The 15,992-nt window shown below is 35.8% G+C and overlaps 1 protein-coding gene across 5 annotated transcripts in view; it reads left to right on the top strand.

The window, feature by feature from the left end:
* The window catches only part of Mgat4c (MGAT4 family member C), a 497,836-nt gene extending 482,090 nt beyond the window's left edge, over positions 1-15,746 (top strand). For all 5 annotated transcript variants that reach the window (XM_041674801.1, XM_041674778.1, XM_041674793.1 and 2 more), the window contains 3 exons: positions 4,330-4,482; positions 10,339-10,486; positions 12,436-15,746. In XM_041674801.1, coding sequence (XP_041530735.1) covers positions 4,336-4,482; positions 10,339-10,486; positions 12,436-13,577 — 1,437 coding nt within the window. In that variant the 5' untranslated portion in view covers positions 4,330-4,335 and the 3' untranslated portion in view covers positions 13,578-15,746. The remainder of the gene's footprint in view (positions 1-4,329; positions 4,483-10,338; positions 10,487-12,435) is intronic.
* Positions 15,747-15,992: the final 246 nt, after the last annotated feature.

Here is a 15,992-nt window from a genome sequence, read left to right as displayed (position 1 = left end):
CAGTCGCACCAGTTGTCAGTCTAGAGTTCCAGAGATCCCAAGACCTCTGATCAGCTGTTTCTGTGGGTTTCCCCATCGTTATATCAACCCTATCAACCCCTACCTAGATCATACCATCTATCCTCCCTCTCTTCAACTGGACTCCTGGAGTTTGGTCTGGTGCTTGGCTGTGGATCTCTGCATCTGCTTCCATCAGTTACTGGATGAAGGTTCTATGATGACAGTTAGGGTAGTCACCAATCTGATTCCAGGGGAAGGCTAGTTCGTGTACCCTCTCCACTACTGCTAGGAGTCTTAGTCGGGATCATCCTTGTGGATTTCTGAGAATTTCCCTAGCACTGAGTTTCTCTATCAAGATGTGGATCAACTTCAACATATGTCCAGGTACATTGAACCTGATAGGAGAGAAAGTAGGAAGTAGCCTTGGGCATATACACTCCTTATACTATGTTCCTTACATCTGTTTAAAAATTAAACCTAAACTTCAATACAAGTGATCAACGGTAGTCAGTTTCTTGATAAATTTTCCAACTCATACCTGGATGTTTGAATAAGAGTAGATAACTTTAAAAGATGTTTGATTCTAATAAAAAAATATTTAAAAAAAATGACAACCATGGCCGGGCAGTGGTGTCACACACCTTTAATCCCAGCACTCGGGAGGCAGAGGCAGGCGGATCTCTGTGAGTTTGAGGCCAGCCTGGTCTACAAGAGCTAGTTCCAGGACAGGAACCAAAAAAGCTATGGAGAAACCCTGTCTCAAAAAAATCTTAAAAAAAAAAAATGACAACCCTGTAAGTCAAACAGTCCATTTGCTTATTTACTTACTATTTAATTTATATAGGAACAAAAACAAGCTGAATATGTAAGCAATAAATCAAGCATGAAAATAAAAAGAAGAACTTCTCAAGAAAACAGAGGAAATTTTACAAGACTGCTTACCAGAAATATACTTGTGACCATGGTTAGAAATAAGTGCTAGAATATATCCCATGTTCATCTTTTTGGGTCTGGGTTACCTCACTCAGGATAGTGTTTTCTATTTCCATCCATTTGCATGCAAAATTCGAGAAGTCATTGTTTTTTACCGCAGCGTAGTACTCTAATGTGTATACTCACTCATAATTGGTTTTTAGCCATAAATAAAGGTCACAGAGTCTATAATTGGTGAACCTAAAGAAGCTGAATAAGAAGGTAAACCCAAGGAAAAACATATAGTTATCCTCTTGGGCTATGCGAAGTAGACAAAATTGCCGGGGAGAAAATTGGGATCTTGGGGGTGGGGTGGGATTGGGGTAAGAGGAGATGGGGAGAGAAATGTGAGAAGGTGAGGATAAGGGTAATTTGGGGAAACAAGATAATTGGGATAAAGGAAGGTTGGATAGGGGAGCACGGAAGCACAATTCTTAGTCAAGGGAGCCACCTTAGGGCTGGCAAGAGACTTGAACCTAGAGTGGCTCCCAGGAGCCCAAGGCGGTGTCCCCAGTTAGTTCCTTGGGCAGCTGAGGATAGGGAACCTGAAATGACCCTATCCTATAGCAATACTGACGAATATCTTGCATATCACCATAGAACCTTCATCTGGTGATGGATGGAGATAGAGACAGAGACCCACACTGGAGCACTGGACTGAGCTCCCAAGGTCCCAATGAGGAGTGGAAGGAGGGAGAACATGAGCAAGGAAGTCAGGACTACGAGGGGTGCACCCACCCATTGAGACAGTGGGGCTGATCTATTGGGAGCTCACCAAGGCCAACTGGACTGTGACCGAAAAAGCATGGGATAAAAACGGACTCTATGAACATGGCAAACAATGAGGGCTGATGAGCAGCCAAGGACAATGGCATGGGATTTTGATCCTACTTCATGTTCTGGCTTTGTGGGAGCCTAGCCAGTTTGGATGTTCACCTTCCTAGACATGGACGGAGGGGGGAGGACCTTGGACTTTTCACAGGGTAGGGAACCCTGACTGCTCTTTGGACTGGAGAGGGAGGGGGAGAGGAGTGGTGGGAGGGGGAGAAGGGTGGGAGGAGGGGGAGGGAAATGGGAGGCTGGGAGGAGGCGGAAATTTTTCTTTTCCTTTTCTCAATAAAAAAAATAAATAAATGTGAGGAATCGCAAAGAAAAAAAAAAAGAAAAGAAATAAGTGCCAGATTTCTAATTTTCTCAAACAACCCAAACTATAGTCTAGCACATGTGAAGGAAGCAATAGCCTCAGACATTGGTAGCAAGGAGAATAGAGTAATGAACTTTGATAAAGAGAATCAATTATGATGGTTATGCTAGCTTCCCCCCAAGAGTTTCTAAGTTATGGCTCAAGGAAAGGACACCCAAGTGAGAATTTCTTGAGCTGACTAGGCAGAGAATTTTACAAACAGACGAAAGAGAAAGGTGAGTGGCTGCTTAATGTTCTTATAGAAAGTTATAGAGAAGGGCTGGAGAGATGGCTCAGTGGTTTAGAGCACTGGCTGACCTTCCAAAGGTCCTGGGTTCAATTCACAGCAACCACATAGTGGCTCACAACCATCAGTAATGAGACCTGATGCCCTCTTCTTGCCTGCAGGCACACGTGCAGGCAGAACACTGTATACCACATAATAAAAAAATAAACCTTAAAAAAAAAAAAGCCTAGAGAAGTTAGTTCAACACTCCCTTTTAGGTATTACGATAAATACATTTTCTCAAACACTGAAACTATATCTTAAACTTTGGTTACTTTTAAGACATTAACCCTAACTGTGTTGGATGGTTGTCATCACTTGAACCCTGAGTTGCAATTGCCCTCATTGCCTTTTAGGGATGGCTAAAGTCACCACTGTAACTTTTGAGTAATAGAAAAGAAATATGGATGTTGCTATCTCCAATCACCCAATCAGTTACAGACAGATTTCTCAAGGCATTAGTGAAAGACACACCTTCTACACTCTGCCAAAGTATGCTTTTCATGCTATAGCTAGCAATCTAGTGTCCCTAAATCTTGTGATCCTTCCTTTTATGTTAACAAATCATTCAGGGTAACCCATTATTGATCTTCCTTTCAGCCAAGCAATCAATTATCAAAACTCTTAGCACCCTTTCTAACTCCTGCAAAATTAAGTATAATATTTAAGCCGAGGTAGGCCATATAAAGAAATTTTGTTTGACCCAACTTTATGTTCTTCATCTATTTCCCTACATCCTTTAAATTTATTCTCACCCAGGTGCTATTAGGTTTCTGCCCCCTAAACTGGAAAACTAATTAGTCCTATAAGATCTTAGTGTTCTTCTTGGGTCACACTTTGAACATTATCTTTAGGGGATTGGCAGACTTTGAGTATAGTTAAAGGTCTCGAAACAATAATGATTGGTAAGGACAGGTTCTGAGGGAGGTTCATTCTCTTCATTCATGCTATTCTATTCAGTAACTGCCTCTCATGAGCCTTTACTAATATTTCCAAGCAATAATTCCCTGTTTTAATGGTGAGAGTGAAAAAGTAGTTCCTGTGGGAGTCAGGGGGATATATCTAAAACTTTTTTTTTTTTTTTTTTTTGGTTTTTCGAAACAGAGTTTCTCTGTGGTTTTGGAGCCTGTCCTGGAACTAGCTCTTGTAGACCAGGCTGGTCTCGAACTCACAGAGATCCGCCTGCCTCTGCCTCCCGAGTGCTGGGATTAAAGGCGTGCGCCACCACCGCCCGGCTATCTAAAACTTTAAGGCATCTTCAACTTGACTTTCAGTGTTTCTTATACTATGAATTAAGGAGGAATGTCTCTATAACTATTTAATTACATGGATCATACTGAATAATTGAGAAATTGGAAGTAGCTAGACTTCAAGTTAGAAGCATAAAAACTGAGAAATATCCTGAGGAACAATTGCCCAGTCTAACAAATCATATCAATTTTATTAGGTATTCTAAAAGTGAGAAGGAAGGTATTTAAACTTTGGCAAGCCTTTATCTTAACTTTGAGTTATAGATTTATCACTTCCATGGCTGTATGTCTCTTTCTTCCTCCATTTTTCAAATTTTTGTTATTTTAATGAGATCTTGTAATTCCCAGTTATGAAATTAAATTAGATGGGTGAACAATTTATATTCAACTATAGGTTATCATTTACTATTTTAAAGAAAGTAATTATTCAAAAAATATATGGTTCCCTTTCTTCGACTTTTAATCCATTTGCTGTCTTTCTAGGCAACAATAGATAGCTATATATGATGATACATTGGTAAATGACAATATAATGTATAAACTTTGAAATGAAATTTTAGCTGAAGTATGTGAATGATAAGATTATACTCTTCATACTCCAAGTTAATTGTAAGTAATTCTTTACCTCTTTTTCACAGGAGAACATGTTTAAATTTTATCAAATGAAATATATTTTTCAAATACTGGATAAAATGAGATGCTTGCGAAAACGTTCTACAGTGTCTTTCCTGGGTGTCCTTGTCGTTTGCCTTCTATTCATGAACTTGTACATTGAAGACAGCTATGTTCTGGTGAGTTCTGGAGACATTATTTTCAATTCAATATTCATCCTCAGTAAACTTAGTATAGGTCTAGTTATCCCCTGACTTTGATGTAAAAGGCAATGTTTGTTTGAGCAGAATTATTTATGCATCTGTCCTTTTATTTTTATTTTATTTATTTATTTTTTGGTTTTTCAAGACAGAGTTTCTTTGCAGCTTTGGAGCCTGTCCTAAAACTAGCTCTTGCACACCAGGCTGGCCTTGGACTCATAGAGATCCACCTGCATCTGCCTCCCAAGTACTGGGATTAAAGGCATGCACCACCACAGCCCAGCTGAAAACCATTTTTCATGTACCTTAAGCCACCTTCTTATACCTTCACAGGTTGTATCTATACACCTCAAAACATTCTCATACTCCCACAGTCTAAGCTTTCCTGTTTTGAGACCCCTGTAATTTGTATCTACACACCTTAAGTCATTTTCTTTGTGTCTTCAAACCTTTATACATACCGTAAAATATCTTCTTAGACCCTAAAACATTTTTCTCAAGATACTCATGACATAATATATACTGTCATATAATACAGACAGTTTACACTGATTTCATACATATTAAAATATTAAGATCATTGGGCTTTACTGTGAACATATAGACAAAATCAATTTTTCTTGATAGTATTACTCCTACCCTCCTTATTTTACACTTTAGTGTTGAAATTTCCTTGAAAGTGTTACCCTTTATTTTGCCAATTATCTATAATAGTATTGAAATTTTCTTATATTTCTTATTATTAAAAATTACATATAAATATATTTTGATCATATTTTCCCCTCCCCCAAGTCCTTCAAAATACTTTCTCCCTCCTTATATACCCAACTTAAAGTTCTTTAAAAAATAACAGATTTTCTTAGTGATAATTCAGAAGATTCAGAATTAAAGGTCCAGCACACACACTGTGGCTCACAAACCTTTGAAACTCCTGTTCCTGGGGAGTTAATGTCCCCTTCCATACTCCAATGTCATTGGCATGCATGCATTGCACATAAATTTATTTAGGCATGCACAAATACAAAAAAAGTCATTTAAATAAATAAATTTAAAAAAAACAAAAAATTATATATTTTATCTTTATGTCATATAATTACATCTTTTCCCCGTCCCTTTCTACCTCCAAACCCTTCCAAATACTTATTCTAGGTCTCTTTCAAATTCTGGTCTTCTCCTTAATTGCTGTTATACACATGAACAAATGCACACACACACACACACACACACACACACACAAACACAAACACACCCCATTTTGTAATGGATAACTAATTAATGTTCTTTTTTCCAAGAGAAAACTATTTCTCCTGTTCTTGGCATTACTTAGTTGTCGGTAGCTGTTTGGGGAAATGCTGCTTGTTGGTTCCCAGCCGCCCAGCTATCTTAGAATCAAAATAATCACACAGATAGTTTATTAATTAAATCACTGATTGGCTGATTAGCTCTAGTTTCTTATTGGCTAACTCTTATATTAATTCAACCCCTTTCTATTATATATCTGTATATCGCCAAGAGGTTGTGGCTTACAATTTAAAATTCCCAGTATCTGTCTCCAGCAGCCCCATGGCTTCCCTCTTAACTCTGCCCTTCTTTCTCCCAGCATACAGCCTAACTTGCCCCACCTGGTTCTGTTCTTCCCTGCCATAGGCTTAAAGCAGTTCTTTATTCATTAGCCAATAAAAACAACACATAGACAGCAGGACCTCCCACACCAGGTTGCTCTTTGCATCAAATTGAGCCTGAGTGGGCTTTTCCCCATCTACACTAACATAGCTATTGTTATTGTGCTTGTTCAGCCCATGTGTTGGCAATCATGGTGAGACTTTATAAATGTAGCTGTGATACGCCTAGAAGACAGAATCTTTTAGTCAACTCCATGTTCTTCTGAATTCTAAAGTCATTCCACCTGCTCTTCCACAACAATCCCTGAGACTTAGGTAGAGTAATTGATTTCCTAACTAGCTGTGATGCCTAGGAACCACAGCAATGACAGGCATGGGGGAGAAACCCAAACTGAGCAATAGCAGCATGCAGCATGCCTAACTTTGTGGCAACCAACCGGTCTATAATTGGACTTTAAAACCCACTTGACAACAGGGAAATCATGCCTGGTACTGGAAACCCAGCCAACTGCCTAGGGCCAGTTAATTCAAGGATCTTGAAGGAGAATCACCAATGTAGTTAACTAGCATATTTCCCAACTATATTCTAAATATTTGCCTTTATACACGGAGCTAAGTATGATTCTTACCCCTCATCAAGAAACCTTCTCTTTGCAACAGAGATCATTACAGAAAACCACAACACATCAAAATTCAGATTTGTGAAACCCAACTGCTATACAAATAAATCTTATTTTTAATGTATATATCTAAAATGTGAATATTTGTTAAAAAAAAAACAACCTAACTCTTGGAATAAATCACAATATTATTTCTGCTTAATACTTTTCCTCTTTCATTTTTTTTTTTTTTTTTGGTTTTCTGAGACAGGTTTTCTCTGTGGCTTTGGAGCCTATCCTGGAACTAGCTCTGTAGACCAGGCTGGTCTCGAACTCCCAGAGATCCGCCTGCCTCTGCCTCCCATGTGCTGGGATTAAAGGCGTACGCCACCATCGCCCGGCTTTCATTTTATTTTTCATAATTTTCTCTCTCTTGGGTATTTTCTTGCCTCCATAATGTGCATATAATTTTCTAAGCATAAACTGCAATGTCTTTCATGTGTTGCTGAAATAATACTTGTAACTCCGAGAAACCAGATGAAAAGAATTAGTAGTCTCTGGAGTTATTTACCACATTCAATTCCCTTTTTGATAGAAAATTTATTTGTGGTTTGAAACTATAGGCATATTAATGCCTTGGTATATTTGCTTTTGTTTTAGAAAGATAAGTGACTTTCAGTTGGAAAGGAAGCAGAACTCAGTGAAAGAGACAAATACTTTACAAGACAAACTAAGTGGCAGAGACGATGCATGCCCAATCAACTTAGCCTTTCAGCTGTGAGCATCTTCAAAGTAGCCACCAGGGTATATATTTAGACTATAGTGAGACCATTGAATTGCATTACCATCCAGAAAATGATTGTCATAAAGCTTTGCCTTATTACTGAGACACACACTTTAGCATAGTTACTGCAGAAAAGAAGGCACCCAGGGAGCCTGGATGTTCAGTCAGTCGCCTCTGAAAGCAGCCAACCAGACAGGCTCGGGTGAACGCTACATTTTTATTGATGCTGAAAGTATTAAGAAGCTTGTTCTTCAGAACTGAATTAAGTACTTTCATATCAGCTCTGTTTCATTTTATATTCTGCTGCTTACTTCTACCAAAATGAATGTATTCCATTTTATCACAGAAAAAGTCTAGACTTTTACATGTCAGGGAAGAATTCTTAAAAAAAAATGCTAACTTACAGTTTCATTAGCATGTAGCCTCATATAATAACAGAATATCAAAATGTATACAACATAGAGACTACTTTGATTTTATAGAAATGTCTTCATGGCTTCTATTGATACTGTACACTATTAGAGTAATGTTGAACAAGCTTATGTGATAATTAGTCTGCATTTACTTTGTAACAATCTTAAATTGTTTGTTTTATACATTAATTGCATTATATACTTTTTGATCTATAGAAATAGATGAACATATATATGCATAAGAGAGCTAGAATGACCAGAATTCAGTGAATATTCAACCTCTATATTTATAAAAGAAAATTTTCTTTAATTTTGAATTGTAGATTTTTCAGATATATATATATATATATATATATATATATATATATGTTTGTAACTTGATGGATATCCTATAAACCTTGTGGAAATGTCCTTTTTCAAATAATTAAAGTGGTTTAAAACATAGAAGTATGTTATCACAGACAGAATAAAGTCATGAGAATACTTGAATATTTGAAAGATTGTAGGATTGAATTTTTTTGAATTCATAGTATAGTTAAAGATTCTTAGTACTCCTGTTAAATTCCAGTATTTCTTTTTTTTAATCCCATGAAAAAATCTGCGCATGATTTTAAAGTTTAATTGTGTTTTTTGCCTTTGAATCAGTAACTATTTATTGTCCTAATCAAGGTAAAACTTATGTCTGAATCTTATACAATGTTTTGGAAGAGAGATTTAATTAAAGTTTTATTGACCACAGATAAGAATCAAAGCAAAATTCATTTAAAGAATTTACTTTTTCTAGTCTGAGTGGCTTGTACTTGATTCGTTTAAGTTCCTACCAGAAATACTAGAGATAAATCTATGTAAGAACACACAGGGAAGTGGACAACTTTCCCCAAAAAACCTAATTAGATTCTACGGACATATATGGTAGTGCATCATAGAATATATGCCCCCAAAATAATCTAATAAGGATATGGCCAATAATAACTTTGTCAAATTATCAAAATCTACCATTAAATTTACATCTAAGCTCAGAGAAAATGAAAGCAAATAATAGTTAACCTGAATTTGGAAAATTTCTTAAATGTAAGTGCTTCTGTTCATATAATGACACGAATTACTACCAGCACAAAAATAATTATAATTATTATAAATGATTTCAGTTATCTTCACCAGAACTTCAAACACAAACAAATTTTCACATATGCATCTATCAACACAAAGAGAAAGACTACAATAAGAAAGATGAGAGCCCAACAGGATCTCAAAACATTTTACTGACTAGGTACCAAAGTATTCTAATTGATGTTACTGAAGAACATTTTCAGATAAGCAAGTTCATGACAAAATGTCGATGGTTAATCGTTCTCAACAATTTGAAATTATGTCTCTCCTCGTCAATGTGCTGTTGCTATGAAAAGACAGCATTACCACAGCAACGCTTATAAAGGAAAGTATTTAGTTAGACCTGGCTTGCAGGCTCAGAGGGTCAGTCCATTGCCAGTATGGCAGGAAGCATGGCTGCATGCAGGCTGACATAGTGCTGGAGAAGTAGCTACGTTCTATGTACTTAGCTGTAGACAACAGAGAGAGTGAAAATGGGCCTGGCTTGAGTATTTGAAACATCAAAGCACACTTCCGGTGACATATTTAGTCCAAAAAGGCCACACCTACTCCTCCAAGGCCATACATCCTATTAAAGCCAATGTCTATGAGCATATGGAGGCAATTTTCATTCAATTCACCATAATGGCCCTACAAGGTCATCTATAAATGAATTGATAAAACTTTGTAACAACTTTCTCTAAATCTAAAGTTTGTTTACACTTAAAACTCCCTACTCATTAAACCAGTTTCAGATCCTCCTCCAGTAACATGTCTGCCTGTACACCACTATGCTTCCTACCATGACAACAATGAACTGAACCTCTCAAGCTGTAAGCCAACCCCAATAAAATGCTTTCGTTATTAATATTAAAAAAAACCTTCCTACTCATTCTTTAAATGTTGTAATTGATACATGGATATTTTTTCCATTTGAAAGCATTTGTAGAAGATTTCATAGATTAATTTGCCTCAAAATTGGGGCATCTGAAAGGAAATAATTTCCAGTGAAAGCTCCAAATTTATCATCATCAAACTATAAAGTCCTTTTGTTTTGAAATTTTAGAATTTCAAGTAAGGATAGATTTGTTGAAAATGGGATAATCGTGCATGGTATGAAAAATCAAATGTGTCACAGAATAAAGATCATAAGTGAAAAAGCTTAAAGCAGAAACTAAAGGTAAGAAATCAGGTCAAAGTTGAGGAGCTTGTGATTGTGGGCTGGTAACTGAGATTCATGTAACTTTCTAAATACATGCACTACCCTCATCTCCATTTGTGGCCAACTATTATTTATTAATTTTGCATGTATTTATTTTTGAATTTAGGAAGGCGACAAACAACTCATAAGGGAAACATCCACACATCAACTTAATTCTGAACGCTATGTTCACACATTCAAGGATTTATCTAACTTCTCAGGAACCATAAATGTCACCTATCGCTACCTAGCTGCCACTCCTTTACAGAGAAAGAGTAAGTATCCATATCCTTTTTATTAAAATTTGCATAAAAACTGAAATTTTTGCAAAAATAATGATAATTTGTTATGTTTGTGTATCAATACAAGATTTAGAGATTATTGGGATCTATAGTTTAAGAAGGATTTGACATCCTTTAACCTTTATATATACTTTCTTATTCCATAATTATTAAGATACCAACTTTTAATAAAAACTCTTTAGAAATTGGTTATGGGGCATTTAGAGAGATAATTATCCCTTGACTGTAAAATTAAAAGTCTAACTTGAAAATATTGTTGTGCTGTTTTACTTCCAATCTGATAGTTTAGTTTTATAGATTCTAACCAGCTTTGAATGTGGTCTTGATAGTGCACTATTTTATAAATGACAATCACAGATTACCATAAACCAGAGGATTTATTATTATTATTATCTCGTGGTTCTAGTAGTCAGAATTTGAGATTTAAGTACCTGTATTCTAATCATCATTACGATTGTTCCAAAGAAAATTTGCCAACTTGAAATTCAAGTTGGGGAGGATTCTGTAGGATGACAAAATTTACTCAAACCAATATGAAGATTTTTTGATTGGGAAAAAAAAAGATAGCCAATCAAAATTTAGAGCTCCCTTAAGTGGTTCCTGTGTGGTCTAGGATTTGAGAGAGTAAAAGATATGCACAAAGAATGACCTTTCAACTAAGTGATGGTTACCACTTGGATGGGTACCACTTGCATTTCCTGACAACAACACCACGTGTTGTTAACTTAAAACGTGTCAGTGACTTAAGTCATGTGACAGTGACTTAAAGAGTTGTACATTCAGGATAGGAAGGGCAGAAGAAAGGAATGACTTTCACTGGGTTTGTTAAACATCCCTATGGTATCATGGAAAGGCCCATATTAGCCCATTGATCCTTACACATATGCACATTATCACTTTTACACATTGGTGATTAAGGAATGTTATTGAATATTCAAGATAGAAAATCAGATTTTAGAAAGATACATAATGCGTATCAGAGGTGAACCGTATGAGGTTATTTCTCACCATAAAAACATCCAGTTCTTATTTTTTAACTTTAATCTAAGAAAAATGTCCCCTGAGGGTAAAGATGCAAAGTGTTTTTCAAAACAAATGAAACAATAAATTCATAGCTTTGAAGCATACATTTGTAAGATTTCTTTCTCCCTACATCCTATCAAACTGTTTATTTTCTATAAGACATATCAGGCAAATTTCAAAATAAGGCTAGGAAGTCTGCCTTGGAATTCATTTAGTAAAGATAGCAATCTGATAACGAACCCTGAAGTACACAATGCTCTCTCTGGAAATTTTATAGATGATTTAAATTAATGTCTAGTCTTCTTTCCTCATCACTTGAGTCTAGCTTGCCAGCCTTAATTAAAAATTTGTTTTACTTTTGTAGATGTATTTATTATTTTACAATGCTCATTTTTTATCTTGTTCTGGGCTTTAAATCTATGTGTATACCAAACTAGCGTTGAACTCAAAACAGTCCTTCTGCCTCAGTCCCCCACATGCTAAGACTACAGGCATGAAGTGCTGTGTTTCATTTCTTTGTAGATACATTATCTCTAAACATCTGTCTCTTTTCTAATGGTAATATATAGGACTATTAGGCTATATAGGATATTTTAGGATAATTTTATTTTTATAATTCATAAGCATTTTTGTAATATAGGATCCATCTTACATTGCTCAAAGAATATAAATTGTTTTCTATATAAAACAACAAAAGTACATGAAACACGGTAGCCCTTGTGTAGCGAGTTTAATACTCTAATATTAAAATGTTAAATATATAATCATCTAATAGATTTATCTGCTATAATTGCAGGCCTAAAGAATTCAAATCTTGTTTATTTGGTTCCTATTTTGTATTATTTGAAGTCTATTAACATTTAATTACTTTTCCACTGATTTTTTTTTTCTTTGCTCAGGGTATCTCACAATTGGTCTTTCATCGGTGAAACGGAGAAAAGGAAACTATTTACTAGAGACAATAAAGTCAATTTTTGAACAGTCCAGCTATGAAGAACTAAAGGAAATTTCAGTAGTGGTGCATCTAGCAGACTTTAATTCCTCCTGGCGCGATGCCATGGTCCAGGACATCATGCAGAAATTTGCCCATCACATCATTGCAGGAAGATTGATGGTTATACATGCTCCTGAAGAATATTATCCAGTTCTAGATGGTCTTAAAAGAAATTACAATGACCCAGAGGATAGAGTCAGATTTCGCTCCAAGCAGAATGTAGACTATGCTTTTCTTCTGAATTTTTGTGCCAATACTTCAGACTATTACGTCATGCTTGAAGATGACGTCCGGTGTTCCAAAAATTTCTTAACCGCCATCAAGAAAGTCATCGCATCCTTAGAAGGGACATACTGGGTAACTCTTGAGTTCTCAAAACTTGGCTACATCGGTAAACTCTATCATTCTCATGATCTCCCACGTCTGGCCCACTTTTTATTAATGTTTTATCAAGAAATGCCTTGCGATTGGCTATTGACTCATTTTCGAGGTCTCTTGGCTCAGAAAAATGTGATCCGATTTAAACCTTCTCTCTTTCAGCACATGGGCTATTATTCATCCTATAAAGGAACTGAGAATAAACTCAAGGACGATGACTTTGAAGAGGAGTCATTCGACATCCCTGATAATCCCCCAGCAAGTCTCTACACCAATATGAATGTCTTTGAAAACTATGAAGCAAGCAAGGCTTACAGCAGTGTTGATGAGTACTTCTGGGGAAAGCCACCGTCCATCGGAGATACATTTGTGATTGTATTTGAAAATCCAATTACGATTAAAAAAATTAAAGTGAATACAGGAACAGAAGATCGACAGAACGACATTTTGCATCATGGAGCTCTAGATGTTGGGAAAAAACTTATATTAAAGAAACAAATAAGACAATGTGATACTTACTTAAGACTGGGGGATTTCAAACACGGAAACTTTGAAATGTCAGAGGTGAATCAAAAAATTCCATTTGACATACATTGCATAAGGATATGCGTTACCAAAACCCAAAAAGAATGGCTCATAATTCGGAGCATCAGCATTTGGACTTCCTAGCCAATGAAATCAGTCTACTGAGTTTCTGAAGCAGGACTTCCTGTTTCAGTATTTCCTCTCTTCCTCTTTTGCTACTTTTGTCTTTTGGAAGGCAACCAATGGATGTGATGTGTCCCGGGAAAAGTTGATCATCTCAGCCGTTCTGATTGTAGTTTAATGAAACACTCCCTTGTATGCTTTCACTTTTGAGGTCAAAGGCCATTCTGTAGTTAAAGTTGCTGCCATCCATATATTTAAGTGTTTAGAGATCCACGATTTCAAACAGTAGTCAAAAGAGTGATGTGAACGATTTAAAACAAGAAAATTCTTTCCGTGGATTATAATTAAAACACAGTTGCCAACGGTACACACTTATTCATGAATTGTTAATTCATTATATGATCAGACAGCTTTCTCATTCAGAATCTCTGAGAATATGCATTTGGTTGCAATCGTAAACTGGGATACTTTTCTTGGAAATTTAGGCTTTCACTGACTGCTATATTTTTACAGTTAATACCTCCTCATAGCAGTGAAGTCTTTGCAACAGACTATTTTGTGTAAGTAGGGCTAAAGAAAAACAGACTTAAAAATAAGCATTCCTCTGGTTGTTTCTATGAAAAGAAACATTGCTCCTTGTTTTAAAACATTTAATTGCTTCAAAAATTTAATTTAAATTTTCTGTGGGAAGAATTCCATTTCTAACTTCCCACTTGAAGTAGATAGGTAAGCTTAGTGTTTTAAGGTTACATAGGACCCCTGTAATTAACAGACAAGAAGAGATGGCCTGTGCTTAGTCTATTTGTTCACAGTTTCAGTATATGTAGACAAAATTGAAATTGATTTTATATATTTTTTATTAAAATTCATGTGATTGAAGTCGTTGCAATTTATCATGTTTGGGGAGATTAAATGGCTGTCTTAAGTGGGAGAAAGGAAAAAAACTGTAGAAACTAATTTTGTCTTATTTTGTTTTGTTTTCTTGTAGTCAATGAGCTATTTCTTCAAAAACCAAACAACAAGGCATTATTCTGCTTTTTTGTCTTAATTAACAGACAACACTCTTTATTATCTATTGAGATCTCTCGTCACAGAACTTAGGGCTTCTGTTTTCTTTATCCCTTCCTTCCTTCCTTGATTTTTCTCATTCTCCTTCCGTGTATGTGTGCATTTATTTATTTAATATTTATTTGTTTGTGCCTACCTGTCTATGTGCGCAGTGCCTGCAGAAGCCAGAGGAGGGTTTTAGATATCGTGAAACGCAAGTTACAGTCCATTACAGACCGCGTTTCAAGGGTGCTGGGAGCCAAACCAGTGTCCTCTGCAAGAGCAGCAAGTGCTCTTAATCACTGAGCCGTCACTCAAGCAGCAACTGTTCTGTGTCTTATTTAGGTTTCAGGTTATTTACTAGACTACCTTGAATTAGGTAACAAAACTGGTCTATAAAGCATTATGACCATGCGGTGTGATGACTGTGACTCGTTTTAATTGACATTTTTGTGCTACCTGCATACAAATAGTAATCAAACTGTTAAAGATTTGGTCAGCTGTCTCTATTTTTCACAAGAGAAATTCAAGACACCACAGTGTGTTTTAAAAACATTTGTGTTTCAGAATGTACTTAGTAGTCACCCTATTCACTATTTGTAAGTGATTCAGTGAAGAGGTTTTTAATGAAGAGAAATACAGGATATGTATGTGCTTATGGGGAAAAATCATATGCTCACACATGTATGCGTGTGTGTTTCTGTGTGTGTATGTGTGTATAATGTGTGTGTGTTGTGTAAAGATATATTTATGATACTAAAAAAAAACAGAAAAGAAACAAGAAGTGTGTCTGCTCTTCTTTCTATCCTAAAATACAGTACTGAAACTTACATAATACAAGAGATTAGGTTGTTTTTGTTATATTTGTTCTGCTAAGATCAATTGAATACAAACATCAGACTTAGTCAGAATTTTTGTAGTTTTTAATATATTCAGTATTGGATACCTTGTTTCCCACATTTCTCCAGTGTTAGAGGAAGATGCTAACCTTTCCTGAACGTGCAAATAACTAATAATTTGGTGATACTAAATAGTAAACTTGTAAGAAAATATAAGCACCTCCATGAAACAATGGAATTTTTGTTTGAATGATAATTGCCATATACTTAAAAATATTCTGCTTTCCTGATATTTTTAAAACCAGCTGGCTGTACAGTGTTCCACATGCACCTCAGAACTCACAGTAATGTTTTTCTGCATTTCTGGTGATTTAGAAGTACACAGCTATATTCCAATTTTATGAAATATTAAAACCAGAAATGATTATTTACTGTGAGCTAAAAGCTTATACAAATTGACCTGCAAGTGAGATTCCAAAGACCATATATGGTTCTATAGAAATTTCAAGAAAATGCTTTAGTAAAGATTGATGAGGATAAGAGGTTGGGG

This window comes from Microtus oregoni, unplaced genomic scaffold (genome assembly GCF_018167655.1).
Source record: "Microtus oregoni isolate MIOR12 unplaced genomic scaffold, Mior012 000001F_ref0000356, whole genome shotgun sequence".
NCBI classification, from domain to species: domain Eukaryota; kingdom Metazoa; phylum Chordata; class Mammalia; order Rodentia; family Cricetidae; genus Microtus; species Microtus oregoni.
This window is presented reverse-complemented; position numbering and strand designations above follow the sequence as displayed.